Genomic DNA, 26126 nt, shown 5'->3' with positions numbered 1-26126 from the left:
AACAGTGAGTACAAAACAACTTGAAAGGCGAATAGAACAGTTATCAATAAAGCTTTATTGGATGTACAGTTACCCGACCAACTGCTAATCTTTCCAACGATGGCAACAATCAGCGTTTGCACATCGGTAAAATATCGTCATGGGTTCGTCAGCTGACCGTGTCTGTATTTGCATAAAATATGCTCTCTCGTGTGAGCATTTAGGACAGCGTTCATTTGTGACCTGGAAATAAAATTACTAAGAGCGTCAAAAGTCGTTCGTAACTTGGTGAAACACCTAATAGCTACTACAGATCTAAATATGAGGCGCCTTCCACCAAGTGCAGGAAACTACGCACATACCACCGTGGGATTGAACAATCTTTCAAGAACAGATACTGCTTTCATTACTGTTATTATAGTCCAAAGCCAACACCTCCGAAAAGAAGAAAATGTATGGTAGGCCACTTAGTTATCTCTATGTGTTGTGCAAAATTCGTGTGAACTGTTACTACCATTAAATGATAACCATATACGAGAAATGTTGTGAGGTTGTTCCCACATAAATCTTGCAAAAAATCTTTTATTAAAATAAAATTATTAGATAATTTGAAATAATAAATAAGTGAAATTATTTTTTAGCCCCATTTGAGCTAAACCCAAGTCTGATCACTTATCTCGAAGACAGCATCCACAAAAAAAAAAACTCGATACTATTGGGAATTAAGCTAAGCTGCGGTAGAAGCGCAGCGCTCTACTCCAAAGGAAAACACGTTGGAGAGTTGAGTCACGCGAAGTACAATTCATTCAAGGGCAACGTATCACGAAATTGACGTAGTACGGACACCCCAGGAACTCATAGAGTTTGGATTGTAGATTATAAAATCCATTGTGGCTCCGTTCAACTTCCCCTAATCACCTAATCATGAAAAAAAAATCGGCGTGGGAATGGCATGCATTCATGCGAGGAGACATCATTGATCTTCGACCGCCCACTCCTGGACTTGGCGCGTGCACAGGAGTGGTGCGTTGCAACCAACTTCGTAGGACAGAACACCGTTTTCCACGCAGTTTCTTGCGGGAAGGATGAGCAGAGCCACGCTGGGTTCCGTAATCTGCAACCAGAACTCTGCTGGTTCCCTTAGGTTTCCGTACTACGACACGCTGACTTTAAAAGCTTCGGTTAGTACCCGTGTACATTAGAGGTTCGATCAATGTTGCACTAGTTTCATTAGTTTCCTTCAATTCTACTTCTGGCGAATAAACTGACCAAAATAGGGCATTCTCGAATATGCTAAAAATGCAAGGGTATTTCACAGAAATATGAACATTACCATTCTTTCTATGACTGTAAGGATTCTCGTCCACGGAATTCCTTCGTTTGAAAAGTCTCACTCAAACGCTCATAAGGCTGTGTGGCGCCGAATGGCGAATATGACACATAGTGCGCCAGGGGCAACTTGTGTCGGTGTGCCTGTCAGTGCTGCGGTAGACTGCAATCAGTGAGCGACAGACAATTCGCAACCAAATCCAGCAAATGAGCTGCACTCTATGCACATGGGAGAGATCGACAAGCTCTTAGCGAACCCAGCAATTCGCGATGGAGCACTCTAGTACGAGTGGAACTGTGGATAGTTCCACCTCGGTCGTAACCGCTGGTCTCAAAATGTCGTTTCGACTCGACCATTGTCTTAGTTGTGATCGATGGGCTGGTGTTATGGTCGGGCGTGGTTACCCGCATTTTCGCTGAAGCGTGTCATCGCTGGTGGTCAACCTTCTCGATCTACCAACTCGCACGGAATTCATCCATTCGTCACCGTTCCATAGTCTGCAACGGCACACTTGGTGTTTCACGTGAACTGCCTATTGACACCGAGCGACTTGAGTCTCTTCAAGTCAGCAATTTGCGGCAGTTAAGCGCAACGGAAAAGAATAGGAGAATTTTTACCAAAGATTCCATGCTCTTTCCGTTTCACCCATCCGGCTTGTGCTTTAACAGTGGGCTGGACGACAGCGCTTTTTTGCAATATCTGGTAACGACTACGTTGAAGATGTTTGTCAAACAATCGTTCCAATACGAATAAAAAGAAACACGGAGCTTTACACTGCGTAAGTTCCCAAACGAATATGTGCGCGTGAGACTCACATTTTGAAAAAAAAAGTGTTTTTGGTCTATTTTGACGAATTGCTACATCATATATGTATATGTGCCCTCTACTAATCTTCTAGTAATTAGTACCTCAAGCGGTACTTGTAGTCTGCCTAACAGTAAAGGATAAGAAGATAAAGTTCACGGGGTTGATCAGCCCCTATGGGAACGAAATGCTTCGTTGGTTTTGGAGCGGTTTCGGACCATCGGTCGTGCAGCCGCAGCAGAACCTCTTACAGACAGCTCAACAAAAGATTTATTTGATGCTACGTTTAGAAGATCGTCAATAACCTCGTGAGGAGAGGGCTCAGAAATCTATTTCGTAGAAGACATGCTCTACAAAACACTTAAATCTCTTCATTTTTGGAATTTAGATGTGAAATAAATGGAAATATTGGCATTTTTCCCATCTGTGTCCCATCCAAACATTGGAAAACTGGAGAGATTCTGAGAAACCTGGATCCTGAGACAAAAAGTGGTCGCCTACAACAAATGTAGCAAAGTGCTTCACATCAAGTATAACTTCGTTTTGTTACATATGATTCAAGATCATACACTTTCCCATACTCGAAAAGAAATTTAGCAAGTATTTCCATTCCAGAAATACGGTACAGCATTTCAGAAGTCACCTCCATAGTTCAACAGAATGTTCACCAATCCCACATGCAAAACTTCTCCTTGTAAAGTGTTCTGATTTTCTTAAAGGTATCACCCCACGAATCTGAGGAACGGATTTCAGGTGGAGTATTCGTATATGGGATAGTAGATTATGGAGAGGGGGGCGATTCCGTCCATCTCTTCCTAATTGCCGTAAAAAAACGGCTTGGAAGATACGGCTTCGGGCGTTCCGGCACGCTACTTTCTACAACGAGTTCGATTGGAGCGCGCCAGCCGTGTGCACTGTGCAGCCAGACGATCCCGTATACGAATACCCCACCTGAAATCCGTACCACCTCAGATTCGTGGAGTGATGCCTTCAAATCAAGATGAGAGAAATCCAAGAAAGCACGTTTAAAACTCGAATTTTTTCCTGTCTAAATTCTAGAAATAGGAGACCCCAAGTCAGTAGTTTGTAGAGCAAACGTTCTTCTACAAATCCACATAGAAGTATCAGCATATTAGTAGTAGTCAAAGTGCTCTTCTCGGGAAGTTATCAATGATCTTCTACCGTTTAAGAGCCGTTCTAAGCTTTTTTCGCCCTTTGAAAAGATTTAGATCCATCGATCCCTCTAGGTCCTATTGTCGCCTGTTTGGAACATGTGTTCTGTTCTCAGTTTTTTCCTTCGAGATAGTATGCGACTACCGATCTCCTCTCTTCTTCTTCATTCCCATCTTCTGCTTTATCTCCCTCCTTAACCGCCTTCCTTTCCTTTTCCATTACTTTGCTATTTCTTTTATAAATCTCTTATTATTTTTGAGTAGTCAAGTGAGGTAATAATCACAATTTATCGTTAGTTCTGGCAATCAGATTTTGTGGGAATCTCAACAGCCGTAACTAGAATGGGTGCTTCGTTCCAAGGAGGAGAGAATTCGATCTGGTTGTCTACAGTAAAGTGAACCTATGGTTTCCCAAAATACCTCCGAATAATGTGAAAATACGGAGAAATTACTCCATAAATTTTTGTGCACTTACAAAATATCGTGCGGAAATGGTGTGAAAAAGGATAAGAACGAGAATATCGATAGGTTCAGATTAATGGTGATAAAAGAATGTTGTGGTAAGGTCATGAGAAATCCTCGACGGTATGGATACGTTTCTTATACGGCTACACCGGAACTTTTGAGAATTGCAAGATCGTAGACAAAGTTACATATATCCAATTTCATTAACAGATAAGCAGTATGCACTGGTGTCTGATATACCGTTTTTTTTTTACCGTTTCATGTCATGTTTTATAAGTACTGATTAGAAAGAAGATTAGTAGAGAATCGATATAGCAATTCTTTTTCAATTTATATTTACGTATACATGTGTGTTCAATTGTTTATTTTTTATAAGACGTGTTGTAACAGGGTGACGCGACGCGTTCTCGGTAGAGATTTGTACTGAATCCTCTCTATAGTATGTTACAAGCTCCTCAGACCTCTTCTCATGCTGATTTTCAATGTCTTCATTTTTTTTTCTTTGCATAGTGAGACATGAGTTGAATTACTTATTCTAAGCAAAGTTTTCTGGACTACTTTTTTTATTTTGTTCGCAGAAGGCCTCAGTTCGTAGAAACTCAATCTACATCCTTTTTTTTTTGCAATTATGCACTATCATTTGCAATTGTAGTTGCAAAATAATCCCAAAATACGTTCCAGGAGTTAGTAGTAATTTTATAAATGTCTCACTTTTGAGTGATTGAGCTAACTACGCACAATCACCCAAAAGTGGAACAGGTATAAAGTTACAAAAACTGAAGGCCTAGAGAGGGCCATGGAATCAGAAGGTGGTGCTGAACTTGCAAAATAGAGTTTCCTAGGTATTACGATAATGAAAGATGCTAATCGTGCACGAGTACACAAAAATTGAATAGGAATTAAATCTCTACATAACAGGATCTCAGAGACCTAACATAATATTGTTCCGTATTTCCAAAGTTTTTTCCCATTAATTTTCGTCACCAACTATAACGAAGAACTGTTTTCGGAGAACATGATATCACTGAAAAATAACAGTTTTGGTGGGAAGCTTGAACAGGCACCACTTTGCGAAGATCCCGAAAAAATGATCGTGTATTTCTATTGCACTTCATCATGGAAATTAACGTGTCTTTAAAGGAAATTAGCACGAAATTGGCTATGAAGGGATCTCTTCGTAAACACAGTGTATCATTGGGGCCCTTAAATAAGACAAGGCTGTTTCACACGCCTCATCCTGGACTACTAAGATCAACTCAGCGTGATAACGCTCATACGCGTTAACTATATCCTCACCCTTATGTACTTGTGAAGAGATCTCAACATTCCTAGTTTGATATGCTGCTCTCAAAGGCAGTGCTAGAAAAAAAACTTCAACGGATTCTGACAGCTAAAAATAAGATCCAGCCAAAACCCTCACCAACGTGATTTCTGAAAACTAAATAGAGCGCACTCGGTGCACTCAAAATGAAAGAAGGACTAAGCCGTAGATGCGACTTAGCAATATTTGCAGAGAAGAATAACTGTTGCCATCTTACTTGGGCATTATCCCAAACCGAAGGTCCACCAAGAACTTCCTCGAGATCCTTTAGCTTAGGATATATCCGGCTACTGACCTAAACATCAAAGATGTTATGCTGTATTCAGTAATAAACCGGTTTCAGATTACCTTCTTAGTCACAGGACACACATAAGGACACGAGGGACACGAGAATTGCATACATGAATCACCTTCCTCGATTTGTAGCATTGATCCGCAATACGGACAAAAAACCAGCATTTGAAACACTTATACTGAATACTCAATCGCCAAAATCGGGTGCTCCAACACCTTTCCTTCAACCAAGCTTTGATGTCCACTACGGACAGCATTAAAAGGATCTTACAAACGGTCCATTCATATGATATCGCAAAGTATCATCACAAATTGGTAACTGCAAACACGTAAGGTGAATATATTTATTCATCTAAATCTGCGTAGAGCTAATAGCTACTGGAAGCCACCATTCTTCGGCTTGTAACCAAGTTTGCGGGCAACTCCATCATACACGGGCGAATTGTCACCAAAAGTGACAAAACGAGTAGCATGTAGATCTTTGGGAGCACCGCTTACCTTAAATCATTTGCACATTAAGCTAAAGGATGATGATTTATTAATACAAAAAAGATAAACTTCTGTGCGAAACTCACTTGCTTATGGTATCCATCACATATTGGCCTGGACTCTGTTTGCTTGCAGTTGCACATGATGTAGTCACCAGTTTTTTCTACCTTAAAGTATTGAGTATTAACTGCAAGTATTGAGCAGCACACGTTAAAAAAGAAAGTAGTTATGAAAAAGGGAAGCTGAAAAAGTGTATCGTATACTACCTGGAACCTTACTGGACGAACAGTAGTGAGGCCTTCGTTTCTGTGAGTGCCATCGCAAAATGGCTATAAAGAAAAACTGATGTAGTATCATGATATAGCACTCATTTTCCCCATGATTGCTAAGAATTTAAAATGACCACTTTTGCGTCGTAACTGCGAGCTCAAATGAAGTGCATGACTTTGACTACCACCTACCAGGAAATACTGGTTTGGTAAAAATACATTGACACAAGTTATCAATATTTGCGCTAAAAACCGGACTAATGTAGAATGCTCGCACAAAATTGTACCTAAGATAGAATTATATCATAACATTTCCCTTACTTGAATTTGTGCCTTAACGATAAAACTGACCTCAGCACGTTGCTATAGCGTTCTATGGCTGGGGATATTAAAAGGAGTAAAGTGAAGTCACTGGCACTGGCACGGCGTTGGGATGCACCAACGCGTTTTACTGGAATTCGTAATCGTTGAGGTTTTGGAACGTGTGTTGGCCTATACAATGACTTGCGGGGCCAGCCGATGATCAAGTCAGTGTTTTTATCCTCCAAGATAAGTCTAGTACCAATTTATCGACTCCAGAGGGATGAAAGGCTTGGTAAGCACTAGGGCGGATCCGAACCTACCATCGATCGTGCAGGAAGCGGAACCTCTAACCGCTACACTACATCCGCCCCCATGTAGAAAAGATATTCTATATTATACATGACTACAGCAATAAAAGGGAGAAAATGAATATAGACCATTTTAATTTTACGTAAAAATAGACCTTCAATATAAAAGAACGGAGCGCTTCACTCAAACTAATCCCTTTTGTTGAAGGCTTATCAATTCAACGCTTGAAGTGCTTGTAAATGCCGACGCACCTCAAACTTGGTGAAGATTTTCTTAGCTAGGAAAACCTTGAGGGACCGGAATAAGTGGTAGACTGAGGGGGCAAGGTGGCGAGAATAGAAGCGATCGGGCACCATGTCCCAGCCTAACTCCTCCAGTTTTCCGAGTCTCCTTACCTACATGGGGTGTAGTGGAGGTGCGCCGAACCTCGTGTCGGTCATTTTTCTCGAACGCGAGCTACTGGAGTGAATAGCGTATATGGAACCGCTGACGGTGTGGCCTTGTGGGAGCAGCTCATAAAACAGAATTCACCTCGAATCCCAGAAGCAACAAAGGAGGCATTACCCTTCCGAAACTTCGAATAATCGAAGACTAGACCTCATATTCCAAGCGTATTTTGACTCTTGGAATACATAATCACACCTTTTATTATTCATGCATTCGGATGGAAGAAACCGAGACCGCAGAAAACTAAGAGAGTGAGACAAGATATATAAAAAATCACTTCATCCACTAAATGCAAACTTAGAAATACAACAACAAACCTGAGTGCGGCTGAGTCCACAAGCACACCAGGAATAAGTTTTGCCAGATTCCAGATTGACCTAGAAGTAAAGGATAAAAGATAAAGTGCATGGCACTGATCAATCCCTATTCAGTCCCGCGCCTACGCGTTAGACTTCATTTCAGAGTTTATCGAGGTTTATGCATGTGGGTGCAGCCTTACAATGATCTAGAATTAATAAATGAATACGGGTAAAAACTTCTACGTGTAGAATATTTATGTTATAAGAAATATAGAGCGGATGTAGCACAATATTATAGTCGGGTCAAAACGACCTGAGGACTAGCAGGTCAAGCGGTGCGGTGTAACTAGCGGCTGGATTATAGCCAACCTCACCCGAACTTCAGTGAGATGCAGTGGTGAGTGGTGCTAGCGAGGGTCTCCCTTGATCCTAACTGCTGAATTCCACCGAATTAGAAATTCGGCTTGCGCAACCACACCAAAATTCAGGTCGTTTTGACCCGAGTTTGGACAGTAGATGGCTCAAAATCTCCTCTTACTGACCGACACTTCTCTCCTTTTCTGGACCGACAGATTCGTATCAGATTCGCGTGCGACGATGAAAAACTGACTTGTTACGTCGATTGATTCCCCTAGGTGGTTGTATAGGCCGATATGCGTCCTTCAACCTCAGAACGATTCTGAATTGAAGTCGAACGCATTGGCGCAGAGGTTGATCGACACCAGCAGCCTATATTTTATCTATCAAAAAGGAAAAATGCTACACATATGCGGCGCGACATGTGCAGATTACAACGCTGTTGGTAGACCAATGACTGCAAAAACGAAGGTATATGAACTGTCCGATATTCCACCTGAGCAGAGAGCATTTTCGATTTCACTTTGGTGTAAGCCAAGAATACTATATGCAGTTCACTCCCTTGCAGTCTTAAACGATTATCTTTACGCCTTTTTCCACTACTTCTTCCCACACAGCTTCTGCTGTTGTTGTGTATCATGTTATCCTGAAGAAATTGGGAATAAAACGAACTCTTTCACATTACAGATGTACGAAAATCACACTGCGGAAGCAAGCCGAGCTGTATTAGCGTTTTTGAAATCAGTGTTTTTTTTTATCAGTGTCAGAAAAACCTGATACCAATCTATCAATGCCGGACCGATGCTTGGAATCCGAGTTTTGAACCATCAACCGTGCAGTCGCAGTGCAATCTTTCAACGCTGCGCTACACTCATCCTGGTTTTGTTAGAGTCATCAATATTCAGGGAAGTGTTAATTTCTGCTCGGGTTAGTTTCAACCGTAAGAAAGATTAAGGTGAATGAGAAGGGTGGAGAACGCAAGAAAAATACCTTGATGGGCTTGTTTGTGGCAGGTACACCTTTATACGGCAGAAAATCAGCTGACGGATTGGTTATCGCAACACCCTTGGCTTTGAATCGCACAACGTGAACCTAAAAGCAGGGATTTTCCATTTGAAACAGATCCGACTAAACAAGATACGAATAATCAAATTTTCATCGTAAAATAAAAATAAAATATAAAGAAATAGAATAGTAATCAAAGTTCATTGCTGGCCACCTGACGGTAAACTGGAGAGGAGGTAAAAGAACAAAGGATCCAAAACTAACAACTTACATACTGTGGCGCTGAGAATCGGGAGAGTACACTCCTGTGCATGGCGCCGTACCTAAAAGTCCAATATCTCAGGTTTATTAACAGTGTTACAACTTCCAGTTAGCAGAAGTCAGTTCGACCATATTGGAGGATGTGCACGAATAAGTGTACATGACTTTTTATGGGAGAGTTGTTTGTATAAGCAATGTTACTGAGTCGGCAACATTTGTGATTTTGTCCTATGAGCTGCGTCGCGGTGCGCCGCACTAGAGCGCGGCGACCACATACTATTTTCTTGGGATTGAGCGGCTGGCAGGAACTCACTTGGAGCCAGTTGTAGCAATTCTCGATAGTATGTCTTCAGAATCAATGCATTTTGCAGCCTCCACGTAGGTTGGTCTTGACTGCGGCGGAACAACGACGCTGGAGTCTTCAAGCTGCAAGAAGATTCGAAGCCGGAAGTGCGGCGGCACAGGTCAGTAGTTCGTGGCCATCGATGACCTTTCTTTGCTGGCGATCCCCAGTCCATAGCCACCAAAATGCAATAGCAAACCCGGAAGTGTACTGCCAAACATCCGTTTGCGACTCTGCATGTAGCTTAGGCATTCAAACTAGACGACGGAGCTAGACAGCAGAGGTATGAATATTCATCGATGTTTGGACGTTTGTTACGGAAAAACTTAGTTCGAAGTATAGAGAGGCCCGCAACTTCAACTTGGCACTAAGCTCTGTTGTTTGTCTTAGCTATTTTTGCTTGCCGTGTTCTCAGACAATCATTAAAGGCATCACTCCACGAATATGAGGTGGTTATGGATTTCAAGTGGAGTATTCGTATACGGGATGGGAGATTATGGAGAGGGGAGTGATTCCGTCCATTTCTTGCCAATTGCCTTAAAAAACGGCCCGAAAGATACGGCTTCAAGCATACTGGCACACTATTTTCTACAGGGAGTTCGACTGGAGCGCGCCAGCCTTCTGCGGCGCCGCATCTTCCGGGCCGTTTTTTACGGCAATTAGGAAGAAATGGAAGGAATCAGCCCCTTCTTCAGAGTCTCCCATCCCGTATACGAATGCTCCACCTGAAATCTGCACTACCTCAGATTCTTGGGGTGATGCCTTTAAACGAGTGTCGCACTCCTCTGAAGCTCCCTTGACATCCTAGATCCTTCGGATCATCCTTACTGTGTGCCACAGTGAATGGGCGTCGATTACTACCTGCGCTGTGTACAGTGGGTGAGAGCGGTGAATGTACACTTTAGCTTACATCTCAGAGATCCTGCAAGACAAATGATTAGATATTGGGGCACAGACTTTAGTTATTTACTTCCATAAATAAGAGCGCCACTAAGTTTCCAACTACACTTTACTCGACTTTACTCGGTCTTAACAATTAAAGGCAGCGTACCACGAATCTGAGGTGGTGCGGATTTCAGGTGGAGTATCCGTATACGGGGTCGTAGATTATGTAGACGGGGTAGTTCCGCTCATCTCTCGCTGCATCACTGCAAACAGCCGCCTCCAGGATGCTGTTTGTACGACGTTATCTTTGCAACGCTCCGCCCCTTGCGCCGCCTCTGCCCTGCGATTCGTCAAAAATCGATTCAGACTGCCCCGATAGGCAGTAAGGGACGCTATACGTGCAAGGGTGGTGCGCTGCAATAGAAGGCATCGTACAAAACAGCATTCAGGGGTTGGCTGCTTGCAGTGATTCAAGGAGAGATGAGCGGAACTACCCCCGTCTCCATAATCTACGACCACGTATACGGATACTCCACCTGAAATCCGTACCACCCCAGATTCGTGGTATGCTGTCTTTAACAAAGAGGATGAGAATTCATGATTTTTAGAAGTATTGATGTAGTCCCATTGCCACTTTTGTTATTAAATGCTTCGCATGCCATGTGTTGTTTTCTCACCAATGCCGTATATGATCGGGTCAAAACGACATGAAGCACGGTGGCATTGTGCCAGTAACGGTGCGATGGAGATAGCGGTTGGAATCGAGGTGGGAACACCGCGAACTGCAGAGATGGGTGGCGGTAGCGGGGCCCTACACGATCCCAACCGCTACGCTCCACCGCGCCGCTTCGAGCGTAGCCACTTATACTCAGATCAGGACGACATGAATCACGAGTGTACCTGCAGTGCATTTGCGTACGAGTTCGAAAAGGCGCGGTCGAGACAGAAGTTGGGACCGCGGTGGGACCGTCGCAAACTACAGCGATGGGTGGTACCAAGAAGGGTTTCACCACGTTCCTAGCCACTACCGTCCACCGAAGCGCCTCGAGACAACCCGCGTACGCAATTGCGTACGTGCTTCATGTCGTTTTGACCCTACTACAGTCGGGTCAAAACGACATGAAGCACGGACATTTGCGCAAGCGGCTGCGCTCGAAGCGGAGCGGTGGAGCGTAGCGGTTAGGATCGTGCAAGGATCCTCGCTGCCGCCAACCACCTCTGCAGTTCGCCATGGTCCCACCTCGATTCCAACCGTTGTCTCCACCGCACCGCTTCCGAGCGCAGCCGCTTACGCAACGGTCCGTGCTTCATGTCGTTTTGACCCAACTATGCACATCATGTTCAGAATATGCATTTAATCTTGAACTGTCATTGCGGACCCGGCGCCACAACCCATGATGTGAAACATGTTGTTGTGAGTGCAATCGCAAACGCTACGCAAACACGACACACCACAATAACATATCCTGATTTTGATTTTTACTACTTTTTGTTTTCCACTACTAGTCAAGTCATTCTCTTCCCACATAGTTTTATCATTTATTGTCTGTTCGCCACTTTCTCACGTGTTTGTGATGTTCGTCTGCGTACACAACCCTTTGTACTACTTTTTTTTATATTTCTGCTGCTTCTGCATCGTTTTTTTAATCCCTTTCTTCATGAGGTAGTCTTCATTTGTTTTACCCTCCGTCAACATTTGAACCCAGATCCTTGATCATCGAAACCATTGGATGTAATGAAGGGGAGGTTCAGATGTGGATGAAAAGTTGGGGGCGCTCCTAAACTGCTGCAATCGCTAATAGATTAGAGCGCAAAAATCGTTCTAAACTGTCTAAATGACCTGGAACTACATGCGTACAGCTAATCCCACTTTTCACATCCATGGGACAAGTGCAAGCGTAGGCATATGGACATGCAGCACACCCCTCTCTACGGCAGTGATTGTTAAACTAGAAATAAATATTACTCAAATTATTACTCAAATCTAAACTTTAAACATTGAAGTTTCTTCTCAAACGCTTACTTGCTCATCGCATGGACAATATTGTTCTTCCACGCAATATGACCTTCCATTGTCCTTCACTTCCCAGGTCCCAGGACCAACAACAACGACAAGGTGCTGCTGCCCACAGTATACTCGCTGGACAGTGAGACCATCCTTTAACAGCGAGACCACACACTTTTCAGCACTCTCATCCAGTCTCAACTGAGATGGACGGCCTTCATGTCCGAGATGAGTGAGACAGTGCTCGACTGTCACACCATCAATTCTTTCCGTTACCTAGAATTCGTCTGGTTTAACTACGATTAATTTGAGGAGCCACTGATTGTTGATGTTAAAATTGTAGTACACACATTCATATACGCTGTGCAGTGCATCACAGACTTTTTCGTTTTTTCAGGTCGCGAAGCTGGACAGTGATACGAGCAGTGTCAGCGGAGATAGGTGACTTTGGCCTGCTCCGTAATCTTAGTCCTTGTTACGAAACGACTTATTACACCTGCTTCCTCTGATGCTAACTTCCAACTCTTGAGAAGAAAAATCACTTGAGATACACTAATGTACACGCAAGTTGTCATACTACTCGAACCTGATAATCTTCTACATTCTGGAAAGCGACTGTTTCCACTACAAATTCGTCTGAGTCTTCAGCATGCTGCTGATGGGCATGCTCTGCGAGCTCACGGTGACTCTACATGGATACGCTTGATAGAATCAGAAAGAGTAATCAATAAAGATGTGAATTATTAAACAGTTATTAAATGTAAAAAACCATCATGAAATCTGCGGTTCATCAATGTGACTCACTCTGACGGTCTCTCTGCATATGGGACACAGGATAGTTGGTGGTGAATACTCGTCAGCATGCTTTGTGGTTCTATGTCGGGTCAGCCCACTAATACTGTTGAATCCCGCATCACAGTACTCACAGTTATATACTTTCTTTCCTGAGGCGCCAATTTTCCGGTTCTTTTTCTCAGTCTTAAATTCCGCTATTTGCTCTTGTGAATATCCATGGACTTCTGCTAGGTGCCTCTGGATTTTTTTACCCTTGTCTACATCACAAACCGGGCATACATTCATGACGGTACTAGAATCAAAGCAATATAATTTGCATATGAAAGAGGAAGCAGAGTAGTGTTAAAAAAAAACTTACTTGCGTGTGGCATCCATAATGTAAATTGAAGGAGATAAGTTGTTAAGAACAGAGATGATAAATAGTTCGACTGACTCGATTGAGAACAGGCTCAGATAATGACTTTCGTGTAGGCTTACATGACCCGATGTTCTTCTTCCAGATGACGGGCTATAGAGAGGTCTTCGTTTAACACCACTAGGCATGAGGCGTATTCTGTTTTATTAAGGGGTCAGCAAACGTGCGCGTGGACACACCTACTGGCTCATAGACATTGTTGGGAGAAATTTGATATTAATAGTGCAGTATCGTGTTCTGGAGAATCCCTAAGGTACACAAAATGTGAACTTAATAAGGTTGACAGTGTATTCAGGTAGATATATAGAAACGCAACAGTACACATCAAGCTTCCCCTCCAGAGCATCCAATGGTTCGCATGATTACATACATGCGACAACAAAGGATGACAGAAGGTACAGCATACGTCAAAGAAAACATGAAAAAGAGGAAGGACGTTGAAGTTATAATAAATATCGTAATGACATGGATTAGAGGACAAAATGTACATCTGCGAAAAAAAAACATAATAGGAGTGATCAAAAAATAAATCACAAAAAAAGAAGGAACTGACCTGCCAGATACTGGAGAATTCGGATGAAGTGAAAACCAAAATCAGAAAATATTATTTTGCATGCCGTAGATTCCTGCGCAAGTGTGTAGTCTGCGGATGGCACATCATATTCGACGCCTAGTAGCAACTTTCGCAAGGTGCGAATTCTATACGCTTGTTTAAGCCATTAAGCAGAGTTGGTTGATTCAATAATTACTTCAATTAGTATAACCAACTTACACTGACGTTTGTAGCACTCGAACTTTCACGGTTCGCTTTCGCCTGACTAGTGGCTTTGGAATACCACAGTTAGGTCACGGTCGCTCCTTCCACAGCAATCCATTATGAGCTAATTCTTCTTTGGACTTCCAAGTTCCAGCTGCATACCAAGGTGAAATCACGAAGACTCAGCAAGTTAGCAAGAGCCATTTCTGCCGTTATGCAAATGATTGCAGATTCCCTTTGATTCAGCCTAAGATTAGTATGAACTCTCTGCTCACCTTCGTCACATACGGTTTCATCCAGAGAAGAGAATTGTGGGCGCTTTTGGCAGATTTTTGGTTACAGACCTGGTCAACTTTTGAAAGTGCAGCAATTTGTGGTTGGTTTTCACTGTCTCCTTGGTGATGAATAGTCCCTCGAGGTCTCCCGGCGTTCCTCAGATGACTATTTACTTATGTTTTTGACGGGATTGCCCATTTATCTCTTGCTGCGAAGCAATGAAACCAAAACCGCTACATCCGATCGCTCTTCTTGCACAGCTTGAACGCGTTGCTTGGGCGCTGACTACGATTAAGTCGAATTCCATGATTCTACTGATCTCTTATGTGCACCAGCTTAAGACTAACCCATGACACACCTTTTCGATGTTTGATTTATTTATCCCTATTGGTGATACGGTAGTTTGTTTTATCTAATGATCATCTTTTAGGATGCGATTAAACCAAAATGTCAAAATAATAGGTAGTAATGTCGTTCTTGTACCGTACGAAAAGGATCATGTTATAAAGTACCACAAATGGATGGAAGACGATGAGATACGACGGTTAGTCTGTCAACATGTTGGGTTTCGGGTCGTTTTTTAAACATCAACTGATATGAAGCAGAAGAATTCGTGTATAGTTAATGTGAAGTAGGGGATCTCGACTATGTCAGCGAGAACTTTGCAGCGCCCTCTTCGAACTTCGGAAACTCAAAATCCTCTTTTTCTTGAATGAGTGTCTTATTATTCGAATCAATAAGTTCAGAACTTCGAAGTAACGCGGATGTGTGTACCTTTTCAAGAGTCCAGGTACCTCACATCTCGAAGGGGCTAAGTTCATGATTACAAGTTTCTTTTTTCTTTCTTTTCTTCCTCATGCCTTCCAGTTTTTTTTAAATTCAAAAAGTGAGAGGAGTGTTTGAAGAATTGTACTTACTGATGAGGTATTTGGTACTTCTTTTTTAATATTGATAATTTTTCCAGTTTGGTTCGATAGCTTAAAACTTTGTTTGCTGCTCCGTGGAAAAGCTACAATATCATGCTATATAATATATAGTATAATAACGCGCATAATAACGCCTATATAATATAATAACGCGCCTATATAATATAATAGTCCGTGTGTGTGTGTGTGTGTGTGTGTGTGTGGAGAGGACAAGGCGCGATCGTATAGTTTACGCCCTCTAGAAATTCCCGCATTACCTTTGCTGATGTGAGGTCTCGCATTGTCGTGCAACAGTTCGACTTCAAGGCGTTTTGGGTATTTATCGCGCACTGCATCAGTCAGCTTCTGGATTTGCTTCATGGTGAGATCGGCATGGATTGTCTGATTACTCTCCAGCTGTTCTGAGAACAGAATACCATACAGCTTTTAGTGCCAAGAGGAATCCAGCACGCATATTCTGCAGTGTTGTCGTCGTAAACCCACGACTACTCCACAGTGACGACCGAATTCAGGAACTCTTTCCTGTGCAGCAGTAAACATTCAGGAATGTTGATCGAAACTGCACGCGATCAGTCAAGGCATGAGGCGCCCATCTCGAAATAACTTCGTGGTAGCCCATGAATTGAGATGACGATTAATGGCACTGTAATTTTACTCGACTATCTTCTCCCGTTCGAACCGTTAACGATTGTCCTATCGGTCACGGTACTCTTTGCGAATATTCTATTGGTTTTTTTTGCATGCCTTCTCGAACAATCTATGGAAAATATTAAGAATATGGGTTCGAATTTGAAGGTAGTTCATTACGACGATTTTTTTGTACGTGTTCTGGCGTCCTTACTTTTGAAAATAATTTTTGGGAGCCTTCTACAACATACTTGGACTTTTCCAGAAATTCCTCGAAACGAGTGAAAAAAGTTGAAAATCAAGAGTAGGAAAAAAAAATATACAAATACACATACTTACTAACTTAGATACCTAGATGGCCCGTCTTCACTGGACGTTCGGGACCCAGCATCTCTTCCATTCGTATCGTTCCCTTGCCATTGTCATCCAAGATGTCCTCAAGTTTCGTGAGTGACGTTAACGAGGTCCTTGAGCCGTATCCAGCTGAGCTCTCAGCTGGTCCATCCGTGTAGCGAACACGTCACCCCATCTCGTTGGCGGTCTCCCTCGAGGGCGTTTAGCATCTCCTGGGATCCACTCTAGCGTCTTTTAGTTCATCTATCGTCGATTCTTCTCATGATGTGACCGGCCCATCTATGTTTTGCCTTTGATATATATTCCGCTGACATTCCTCTTAAGTCGGAGCTGCGAAGACCTGCTAGGTGTTGCGTGCGCCGGTTAAACTTCAGAAGGCATCTTTCAAGGGGTCTGTGGGTAGCAAGTAGCTTCCTAGACGTGACAGCGGTATCTGCCCACGTCTCCGCCGCGTAACAGCGCTGGAAGAACTGTCGAGTCGAACAGATGGGCACGAAGGTCTTGGTCCGTCATTTGGTCCGTAGCTTCCCTGACGGGTGCGAATGCTGCCAATGCTGTTCTCATTCTTATATCCACTTCTTTCTTCAAGTCGTTTTCCATGTTCATAGAACGTCCGAGGTATACGTATGACGAAGTTTCCACGATTTGGAAGCCTTCAAGTTGTATTCCTCCGTCCTCGCAGTAGGCGTTCTTCATGAACTGTGTCTTCTTTCTGTTTATTTGCAGTTCTCTTCCTTGCTTCATTCAATTCGTTGAGCATCGTTTCTGCTTCATTGGTACTGGTCGAAAGAAGAACGATGTCGTCCGCGAAATGAAGGTTCGAGAGAAATCTTCCATTAACACGTATACCCATTTCTTCCCAGGAAAGTAATTTTATTATCTATAACAATGCAGACGCAAACAGCTTCGGCGATATAGTGTCGCCTTGTCATACCAATGGGTATGGCGAGGGAGCGGTGGAAAAGCTGTATCTTCGTGGTGTATCGATCGTAGCAATTGGCTAATGTCCTCACATACGAAGCGTCTACATCTTGATCGACCAGCGCTGACAGTATTGCATTCGTTTCTACGCTGTCGAAAGCTTTTTCATAGTCGACGAAGGTTAGAACAGGGGCAGGCGGTACTCCCGGCAAACCTCTATGACCATTGACACAGTCCGGATGTGGTCCAAGCAGCTGAACCCCTGACGGAATTCAGCTTGTTCTTGAGGTTGGGCTTCATCCAGCGTTCTGGATATGCGCGTGAGGATGATTTTGGCGAATACTTTGCATAACACGCTCAGCAAGCATATCGGACGGTAGTTCCGAAATTATTCTCGGTCACCTTTCTTGTGGAAAAGTTCGCGAGGTCTTCCACTGGTCTGGGATCCTTTCTTTCTGAAGGTAGGATGTCATTACATGGAGTGGATGGCTACCACCCCCGAAGAAAGTCTTGACACAGGAGTTGATGAACGGAAAAGTTCGAGTAGAATCTCTCCGTAATGATTTCCATCTCACGACGAGAAGACGTGCGAGTCTCGTCTTCGCTCAGCAAGGCTACCAGCGGAATATTATATTCGCGGAGATGCCTGCGGCACTTCTTTAGTCGTTTCTCGTTCTTCTTTGTGCTGCTTCCCGGGTTTTTGGCGCACAGGGCGGAGGGGAAGAATGGCCAGACGAGGTAACAGGATCTCGTGGGAATCGACAAGATGGACGACAGATGGGTGCACAACAAAACCAACACCGCCTGCATTTCGCGACGGAACTTCTTTCCACGAATGACGAATGTACCGTCATTCATCTGTCGTACGTCGCTCCTTCTGCACTTGGTCTCCCGCAGAGCAATCATGTGGAATTTGATACGCTCTGCAGCGAGAAGGGCATGCAGGTCAGCGTCTGTAGACACTGTTCTCGCGTTGTACGTAAACAGTCTGAAACAGTCCCCATGGCGAGTCGTGGGTGTGTCGCCTTGATCCAGAATCAAAGACGTCCTGAGCAACCTAAGATTTGATCACCTCCCACCGGTCAATACCGTCCCACGTCTGAGACGGCAAGGGCCAGTGTGCAAGGTACTGAGGCAGTGAATATGCTGGAGTGGCAGAAAGACTTTTCTCCATATTAAGCAGCCTTGCCACGGCGAGCTTAGCTTTCACCACAGGTTGTTGCCCAACCTATATGGATCAGGGAGCCACCTTGCTACATTTTGCCAAGACGGTGGTGAATCTTAGCAGTGGTATACTCTTAGCTAGGCTTCCGATTCCGAGAGGTCAGAATGTCTGATGTGTCGAACTCCTCAGCTTGGGAGACCCTGTCGGAGAACGAACCTCCGCTGTGAATCGCAGTTCGATGCCCAGAGTCACCTCCACGCCACTATGAGGCGATAAACCGTTGTGGAGGTACAAAGACACATTACTAACTGATTTCAAAAAGGAAAGATTTTAAACTTTTTTATTTCTCTAGCTTATGTTAGTCTTCATTTTGTGAAAGCTTGCCATTTTTTGCCCCTGAGAAATGATGCCACTGGGTGCTTCTGGTCATAAATTCCTAAACTTGCGTTGAGAAATGCGCATATTCACCATGAATAACCTGTGAACAACAACGCAGCCTCTACTGACTGGTGAAAAAAAAGCCCAGCTTCGAACACTCCTCAGAACGCTGCGTTTAAGTGATATGGAGATACATGTGTTGTACGCGTTGATCGTAAAAATTTTCTTCCTTGGGTGGATTTGGGCTGTTATTTTATTTGTGGATAACTTACGTATACTGTAATTTTGTATTATGAGTTGCGTCTCACTTTTCCTTCTCTAGAAACTAACTTTTGTATAAATTTTTTATTTCTTTCTAAAACTCTTCAGGTTAACTGGCTCCGAACGTTTGTCTCTCGATGAAGAGTATGAGATGCAACGAGCTTGGCGCAATGACGAAGATAAGCTCACTTTCATAATTTTGTCAAAGGTGCTGGTTGATAGCGGAGTTACTGAAGTAAGTTTTCTGCAAGAAGAATTATTTTCGCCTCTACAAAAAAATCATAAGGAAGTGCTTTACACAACTGTGAGTTCAGTCACAGAACGCATCCACAAACTACTGCAACAATGTGGAAAATAACCGTAGTCCGCGTAGAAGGGGTAGTAACATGGTAGACTCGGTGGAGTTTTGCATGGATGCGAAAGCTAGAGCCACTGCTTCGGCTTCTCTCCAGTTTTGGATGGTTGGCGAAGTGACCGTGAGAGTGACCATCACTTGAGCTCCCTTCTTCCGGGGAAAGAAGTGCACAAATGGAGATGGTGAGAGATGTCGAAAAATGCGAAATTTACGATGAACAAATGCAACAATGAAAATAAATCTTCATAGGCACTGTATAAAGTTATTTGGTGAGGTATATGGAAATAAAATCTTATTAACATCTATTCTACTCTATTCTGTTGCCCAAAATGCAATAGTTCAAAAAAAGAAACCAATCTTTTGAAAGGATCATTTAAGAACAGGGCGAGGATGTGCAATTGGAACATATTTCTTGCTGTTTGCAAAATCCGCTCAGATAATACGCTAATGTTTCCGTCCAGAAAAAAAAAATTGCTAGAAAGCGAAGTTTATCTAGGAACACAGACGCCACAAGTTGAGGAGTCGTAAAAAGAAGAAGATATAGAAGATATATGTATATATATACATGTAAGCATACCACGAATCTGACGTTGTGAGGGAATCCGCGGGGAAAGATTGAGATGGAGTTGTAGATTGCGGGATCAAGGGTGGTTCCGCTCACCCTATCCTAATCATCTTAAAAAATGGCGTGGGAATCGCTTTAGTTCCTACGAGGAACGTTAGAATGTTCCTCTATGCATACTTTCTGGTCTCCTCAGCAACCTTTTCATTTGTTTTCCTTGACTAGGCAGACGAGGAGAACTCACTAGCTTTCGACTGCTGCGCAGCTGGATGCGGTACTTGTAGAAGGGTGGCGCGTTGTAACTGAAATCGTCGTTAAAAAAAAACGGAGTTTTTCACGCCGCTTTTTATTACGATTAGGGGAGATGAGCGGAACCACTCCTAATCCGCAAGCTGCATCCCATTTCTAGCTTTTCCAGCGGTTTCCCTCACTACATCAGATTCGTGATATCCTGCCTTCAAACTCTTCTTCTTTTAGGAGTAATTTCAAGTTTCGATCTTGCAAAAATTTGTCTCATTTGGGTGTTGAAACTGCGTGGTCGCGTTGTCACATTGTCAATACGTTGAACATCTTCAAACCAAGATGTTTATACTTCCATATTGCTGTCCTACGCTCGAAGCTTAATGTAGTATTTTGTGATATATGTAATTATTTAATTCTACGGAATATTTTGACCCGGCTATCATGCTATCCTCCATTCACAAGTGCCCACAGCACAGTACCAACGCCCTTTTCTTGCGATCACCGGTAGGAATATCCCATCAGTCGTTTGACCCTGCCGCGGACCTTCTTTCACCTAGTTTTCTTTTTTGGTTTTCCTTTATAATGGCCCTTGGATGGGCTTTCGTAGTTATTAGTTAGTAGTCATAGTTCAGTAATATTAAGAAAGTCTTTTCCCATCAGTTTTATCATGTGGTTTGATCCTAGGGGACCTTTGAGATTTTACTTTGTAGGAACCTATTCTTAACCATACAAGATTACACAGAGAGTTGTGCAGAAATCAAATTTCTGATGACTGACGTCTTCGAGGAAAAGAGCTGGAGTCAGTAGGAACTCTGAACCACCGAAAGAGTATTTTCTTGTTTCCATGACAATAAAACATGGAAGTCGAATATAATCACATAAAAATGGGACAGTAAATAAGTCCCTACAAACTAACATAGGCGTCCTAGGAGCAGAACAAACAATAAAACCATAGGGAAAGGATTTTATAGAGAGTACAAAAAGAAAAGAAGTCTAGCGATTTTTTCGCATGTTGTGGAAGTAGCTCTGTGGCACGCCTCCATCGGTGACGTGTCCCGTCGCCGTGTTACCATCTTTTTTACTCGGGCAAGCCGGTAGTGATTGCTCCGGTCCTTCACAATTCTATCACTCTGAGAATTTTCCTTAAAGATTATTCTCACTTTTCCAGATTGACAGCATGATTGGAGACGTGAACTTGTTTTTACAACAACAAGAGCACACCGCGGAAGTTGAGATTATGGTAGCTGAAAAAGAAGCTCGTGGAGGCGGATTGGGCACTGAAGCTGTTTCTCTTTTGATCTCTTACGCCTTGAAAGAATTGGGAGTAAAGCAGTACTTTGCGAAGATCACTGATGATAATATTGCTAGTTTGCATTTGTTTGAAGACAAGTTGAAGTTCAGGCGTGTTGCACACAGTGATGTGTTCAAGGAATACACTCTAGAGTTACCTTCGATTGAGTTAGAGTCTTTCAGAGAGTTAATCAATAGAATTGAACTCGATCTTTACAGAAACTGAGATTGTTGTAGAACGTTATACTTATGAATTTCAGGTTTTGCACTTTTGGTCGCAGATGAATATAAAGGTATTTGGAACTTCTGTCGTACATTATTTCCATATGAGTAACATTAAATACAATAATTCCGTACAAGAAGTCCTCATCTCCTACCTTCAAAGATCTTAGAGTGGTTTTTAAAGGATGAAAGGATAAAGTGTCTGGGGTTAATCAATCCGCTTGGGATGCACCCCACGTTCACTTCGACTCAGAATCGTTTGAGGTTTACGTGTAACCGCCCTATTCAATGACTTGCGGTGGCTAGCCGATGTGTCAGGTCAGTGGTTTTATCCTCCCAGGCAAGTCTGGCACAAATTTATCGGCTCCGAAGGGATGAAAGGCTTGGTGAGCACTAGGGCGGATTCGAACCTCCGATCGATCGTGCAGGAAGCGGAACCTCTAACCGCTACACTACACCAGCCTTAATTGTTTACATCTAGAAAATGCCTGCCTTTTGTGCAGGTGTTTGTTTGACTTTCAGGAAATGTTTCACTCTTTTGCTTTACTCTCCAGATTGAATTGTTCCTTAACCAAAGAGGGAAAGCTGAACTCTGGATGTCTTGAACATGGATTTACGAGGTTTTAAGTAACTTGCCAAACACAGAATCCGCCGAGAATTGCACAGTTGCAAAGGTCAGAGCACTTGGAGAAACAAGGATTTGAATTCTTCAAGTTTTGAATATAGCGGTATCTGTGTTATAAACGTCTATTAGTATTTTGTAGCTAAAAAACCATTAGAAAGAAAACATTTTTGTGAGAGTACTTAGTTTTCTCGCAATGTTGTTTCTACAATATACCTTCCAGTTACTTAGTTAGAGTTAGTTTGTTTACAAAGGAATTACTCCCGTGAACAGCAAGAAAGATCTATGTTGGGTCCATCGTCTTAGTATAGTTTTATGTCAAAAGTGAATCTCATCAAGGAACAGGCTGGAACAGTTGTTCTCCGATTCAGCTCCTGCCGTTGCTTAGGCGAACGGATTATCCCGGAATTCCTTCAGCGCGAAGAAATTCTGGAAAAGTTTGTTGCGACGAGTAGAGGGTCTCGATGAGAAGAGAAAGAGTGTTATTATTTGGTGAGTCATGGGCCGATCTGGACGAAAGTCGGCTTGTTCGTTGAATGTTGCTTTTTTGTACTGTTTGAAATTGCTGCGGGAAAATCTGCTTCAAATTCTTGTACATATAAATAACGCGCAACAGTGAGTTCTAATATAGTTCACCTTGATCACCTTGACTCCCGTTGATCTTCGAACTGGTCGAGCGGGCGCCAGTTGTTCTTCCATTTGTCTCGATCGCGTGCCAGAGTCGCCCAGTGGTTCCTCCTCCGCGTGGGACACGAAGAGCATCATAATTTTCTTTGAAGGGCTGCGTGAAAAAATCTGACAATAGGGTGGGCGGTCTTTCTGTAGTGCGCTTAATATCGCGGGGAGCCCAGTCGCTCGCGGCTCTGGTCCAAAGCGCACCACGTGTCCGGCCCACCTTATTTTACTTTCCTTGGCAAATGCGGCGGTGTCTCTAATCTTCGATCGCTGACGTAGGAGAGAACTTCAAATCTCGTCCCTCACTTGTGAAGCGTGATACTCCTAGCATCACTCTTTCAATGACGCTAAACGCGGTTTTTTCCTGCTTGCGAAATGCCCAGCTTTCCGAAGCATAGGTCAAAGCAGGAAGTACGGTGGTGTTAAAGAGGTAGGCACGGAGCCGGGTGTTCTTGTACTTTTTCACGACATATTCGATGCTCTTATACGTTCCTTAAGCCGCTCGTTTCCTTCTGCCCAGCTCGGAGGTCAGGTCGTTCATCACGTTGATTTCCCGACCTAGATATACATAGCATAGTCAAATTTTGAAACCTATGGGCAGGTTGCAAGTCTCTAGTCCCATGCGTTTTTGGGAGAACATACTTCCGGAGTGGACTTGTGGAGCTTATTTGTTGGAGGGAGCTCCAAACCACCTCCCTTGCACCTCCCAGTCACTCGATTGTAGCCTTTTGGCCGGACCGGGGTGCGGGATACAAGGATGTCATGGGTCTGTCCTGGCTCAGCAGAAACAGAGAGTCCATTCCTTGAATACACCTGCGTCTTTGAGCAAGCACACGGTCGCTTTTGGTCTGCGATTAGCCCCCTATCCGCTACCCGGGGACGTGCCACGTGGCCTCGCGACTAACCGGCTCTGATCCCTAAAGTGAGGTGGATCCGTGGAATATAGTAATTATTCTAATATCCTTGGCAAGTATAATGGTGGTGTGGCGGTAGCGGCAAATTCCGCGTTTAGTATAGCATCTCATTTGTGGATGCCTTCGGTTTTGAGCGCAGTGCGTCCTCTCCTTATCCTGAAATCAGTTTAAATTTTATTCTCTGTTGTCATGATTGTGCTTCGACTGCTATCGACTATCATCTGTGTTCGTTCAAGGACAATCTCCTGTAGAGAAAAAGAATAATCTCATGCTTCCTTCAGTCAACGATTTACTCACCGATCTATATTAAAAGTAGCGTATCTCGATTTAGATGTGCTGCCAAACACACAAAGAAAGCGTAGAGTTCAGGTAGTAGATTGCTGAACCCAGTGTAGCTCCATTCGTCCTTCTCTAGTCGTAAGAAATTTTTTTAAGAAAAGAAAGAAGTTTTTTTTTTTTCGCGGCGATCCTAGTTGCAACTCTTCATAGTTGTGCACGCGCCGCGCCCAGGCACGAGCGGCTGAAGATTGATGATCTCTTCTCATTGGCCTATTCAAGTGAAACGAATGAAGCATCTGCTGAGGGGACCGGAACATGTACATAGAAGCGCGTTCCAGTGTACCTCGTAGGAACTAAAGCGGTTTCACGTCTTTACGACGGTAAAAAACGATGGTTGGAACCACGCTGGGTTTCCCAGTCCACTACCAGGACTCAACGCTCTCGTAGGGGTGGGTACCGTGGGTACCGCACCACGTCAAAATCGAGGTACGCTGCCTATAAACTGATGAGCTTTGTAGTCTCACTAGCTCCACATAGGAGAAGGAATCCTAAGCTGCCCGCAGAGTCCAGAACCGCGCGGCCGCGCGGTTCTGGACTCTGCGGGCAACCTTGGAAAGCTTTTATCTCGAACCTCTTAACGATAGTTATGTCATGTCCACGACACTATCTGTTCTTCATTCTCTCCATAACATCATAATCTTCGATGTATGATGCAATCATGGGGCGGGTGTAGTGTAGCGGTTAGAGGTTGCGCTGCCCGCACGATCGGAGGTTCGAATCCGAACTAGTGCTCATCAAGCTTTTCATCCCTTCAGGGTCGATAAATTGGTACCAGACTTATCTGGGAGGATAAAAACACTGACTTGACACATCGGATAACCCCCGCAAGTCATTGTATAGGCCAGTTACACGTTCGTAAACTGCACACCATTCTGAATATGAACGTATTGGCGCATTCCAAGCGGACTGATTAACGCCAGAAATTTTATCCACTCTATCCTTTATGATGAATCTGTGTTAGGTGCTTATGCCAATCGGTAGACATACTAGAGTTAAGAACTCCAAATGGGTTTGTGAATCTGGCATGGTGTTGATGTACCTTGTACACCTCCGGTTCTCTCAGCTGCCTGTTCAATGGTTTTACCTGAATAGACAGCGAAGGAGAATTCAATGGTTTTGGAGCGCTCGCACGTGGATGCGGCGCGTGCACGAGGGTGGCACGTTTTAAAAAAAGTTGGAAGGTGAACCACCCAGGAACCCGCAATTTACAACCCCATCTCTTGCTTTTCCCATCCCTTCATTACGTCAGATTTGTGATATGCTGCTTCCAACAAATCACCTTTTAAAAACCTGTTTTTGTCGTTCTTTCGTTCTCGCCATTTTGTTGTAGTCAACGCAGCTTCCTTTGCGGATGCTTCCCTGATTAAAGTCGTTAGAGGATAAAGGATAAAGTGCACGGCGTTGATCAATCCATATGTGGATGCGCCCTCGCGTTCGACTTCAACTCAGACTTTGTTTAAAGTTTTTTCGTTTCTTCGTTGTTTTTATCCTTCCAGACAATTTATCGACCCTGCAGGGATGAAGGGTTTGGTTTGCACTACGGCGAATTCGAACCTCCGATCGGTTGTAGCCACAGCAGAACCTGTTAGCGACCGCACTACATCGGTCATTACTATTGCAAATGCCACAAATAAAGTTTTTTGTAGACTTTGTCTCTGCAGATGCGGAGTCACACTTTTTCCGCACTTGCAT

At 43.5% G+C, this 26126-nt stretch overlaps 4 protein-coding genes across 5 annotated transcripts; 1 reads left to right on the top strand and 3 right to left on the bottom strand.

The window, feature by feature from the left end:
* Positions 1-84: 84 nt before the first annotated feature.
* Positions 85-5530, bottom strand: RB195_010131 (uncharacterized protein; the record flags this gene model as incomplete). 2 transcript variants are annotated; one of them, XM_013446792.2, is made up of 3 exons in its annotated part: positions 85-222; positions 5289-5366; positions 5420-5500. In XM_013446792.2, 3 exons carry the CDS (start codon positions 5498-5500, stop codon positions 85-87), a joined length of 297 nt encoding a protein of 98 aa, XP_013302246.2. The 2 variants fall into 2 exon arrangements, with proteins under 2 accessions (XP_013302246.2, XP_064048577.1); XM_064190994.1 differs by lacking the exon at positions 85-222 and adding an exon at positions 4910-5109 and having other exon boundaries at positions 5171-5366; positions 5420-5530.
* A 210-nt stretch (positions 5531-5740) lies between these two features.
* Positions 5741-13507, bottom strand: RB195_010130 (uncharacterized protein; the record flags this gene model as incomplete). The annotated part of the gene is made up of 11 exons (XM_064190993.1): positions 5741-5863; positions 5941-6021; positions 6121-6183; positions 7500-7559; positions 8829-8930; positions 9115-9166; positions 9418-9530; positions 12356-12613; positions 12924-13025; positions 13142-13424; positions 13491-13507. 11 exons carry the CDS (start codon positions 13505-13507, stop codon positions 5741-5743), a joined length of 1254 nt encoding a protein of 417 aa, XP_064048576.1.
* Positions 13508-15011: 1504 nt separating this feature from the next.
* Positions 15012-21888, top strand: RB195_010128 (uncharacterized protein; the record flags this gene model as incomplete). Its single annotated transcript, XM_013446794.2, has 3 exons — positions 15012-15124; positions 19321-19447; positions 21541-21888. 3 exons carry the CDS (start codon positions 15012-15014, stop codon positions 21886-21888), a joined length of 588 nt encoding a protein of 195 aa, XP_013302248.2.
* Positions 16902-17183, bottom strand: RB195_010129 (uncharacterized protein; the record flags this gene model as incomplete). The annotated part of the gene is made up of 1 exon (XM_064190992.1): positions 16902-17183. The coding sequence occupies one exon, from the start codon at positions 17181-17183 to the stop codon at positions 16902-16904; it is 282 nt and encodes a 93-aa protein (XP_064048575.1).
* Positions 21889-26126: the final 4238 nt, after the last annotated feature.

Source organism: Necator americanus, chromosome III, assembly GCF_031761385.1.
Source record: "Necator americanus strain Aroian chromosome III, whole genome shotgun sequence".
NCBI classification, from domain to species: Eukaryota; Metazoa; Nematoda; class Chromadorea; order Rhabditida; family Ancylostomatidae; genus Necator; species Necator americanus.
The sequence above is the reverse complement of the archived record's forward strand: the minus strand, read 5'-3'. Positions and strand labels throughout refer to the sequence as shown.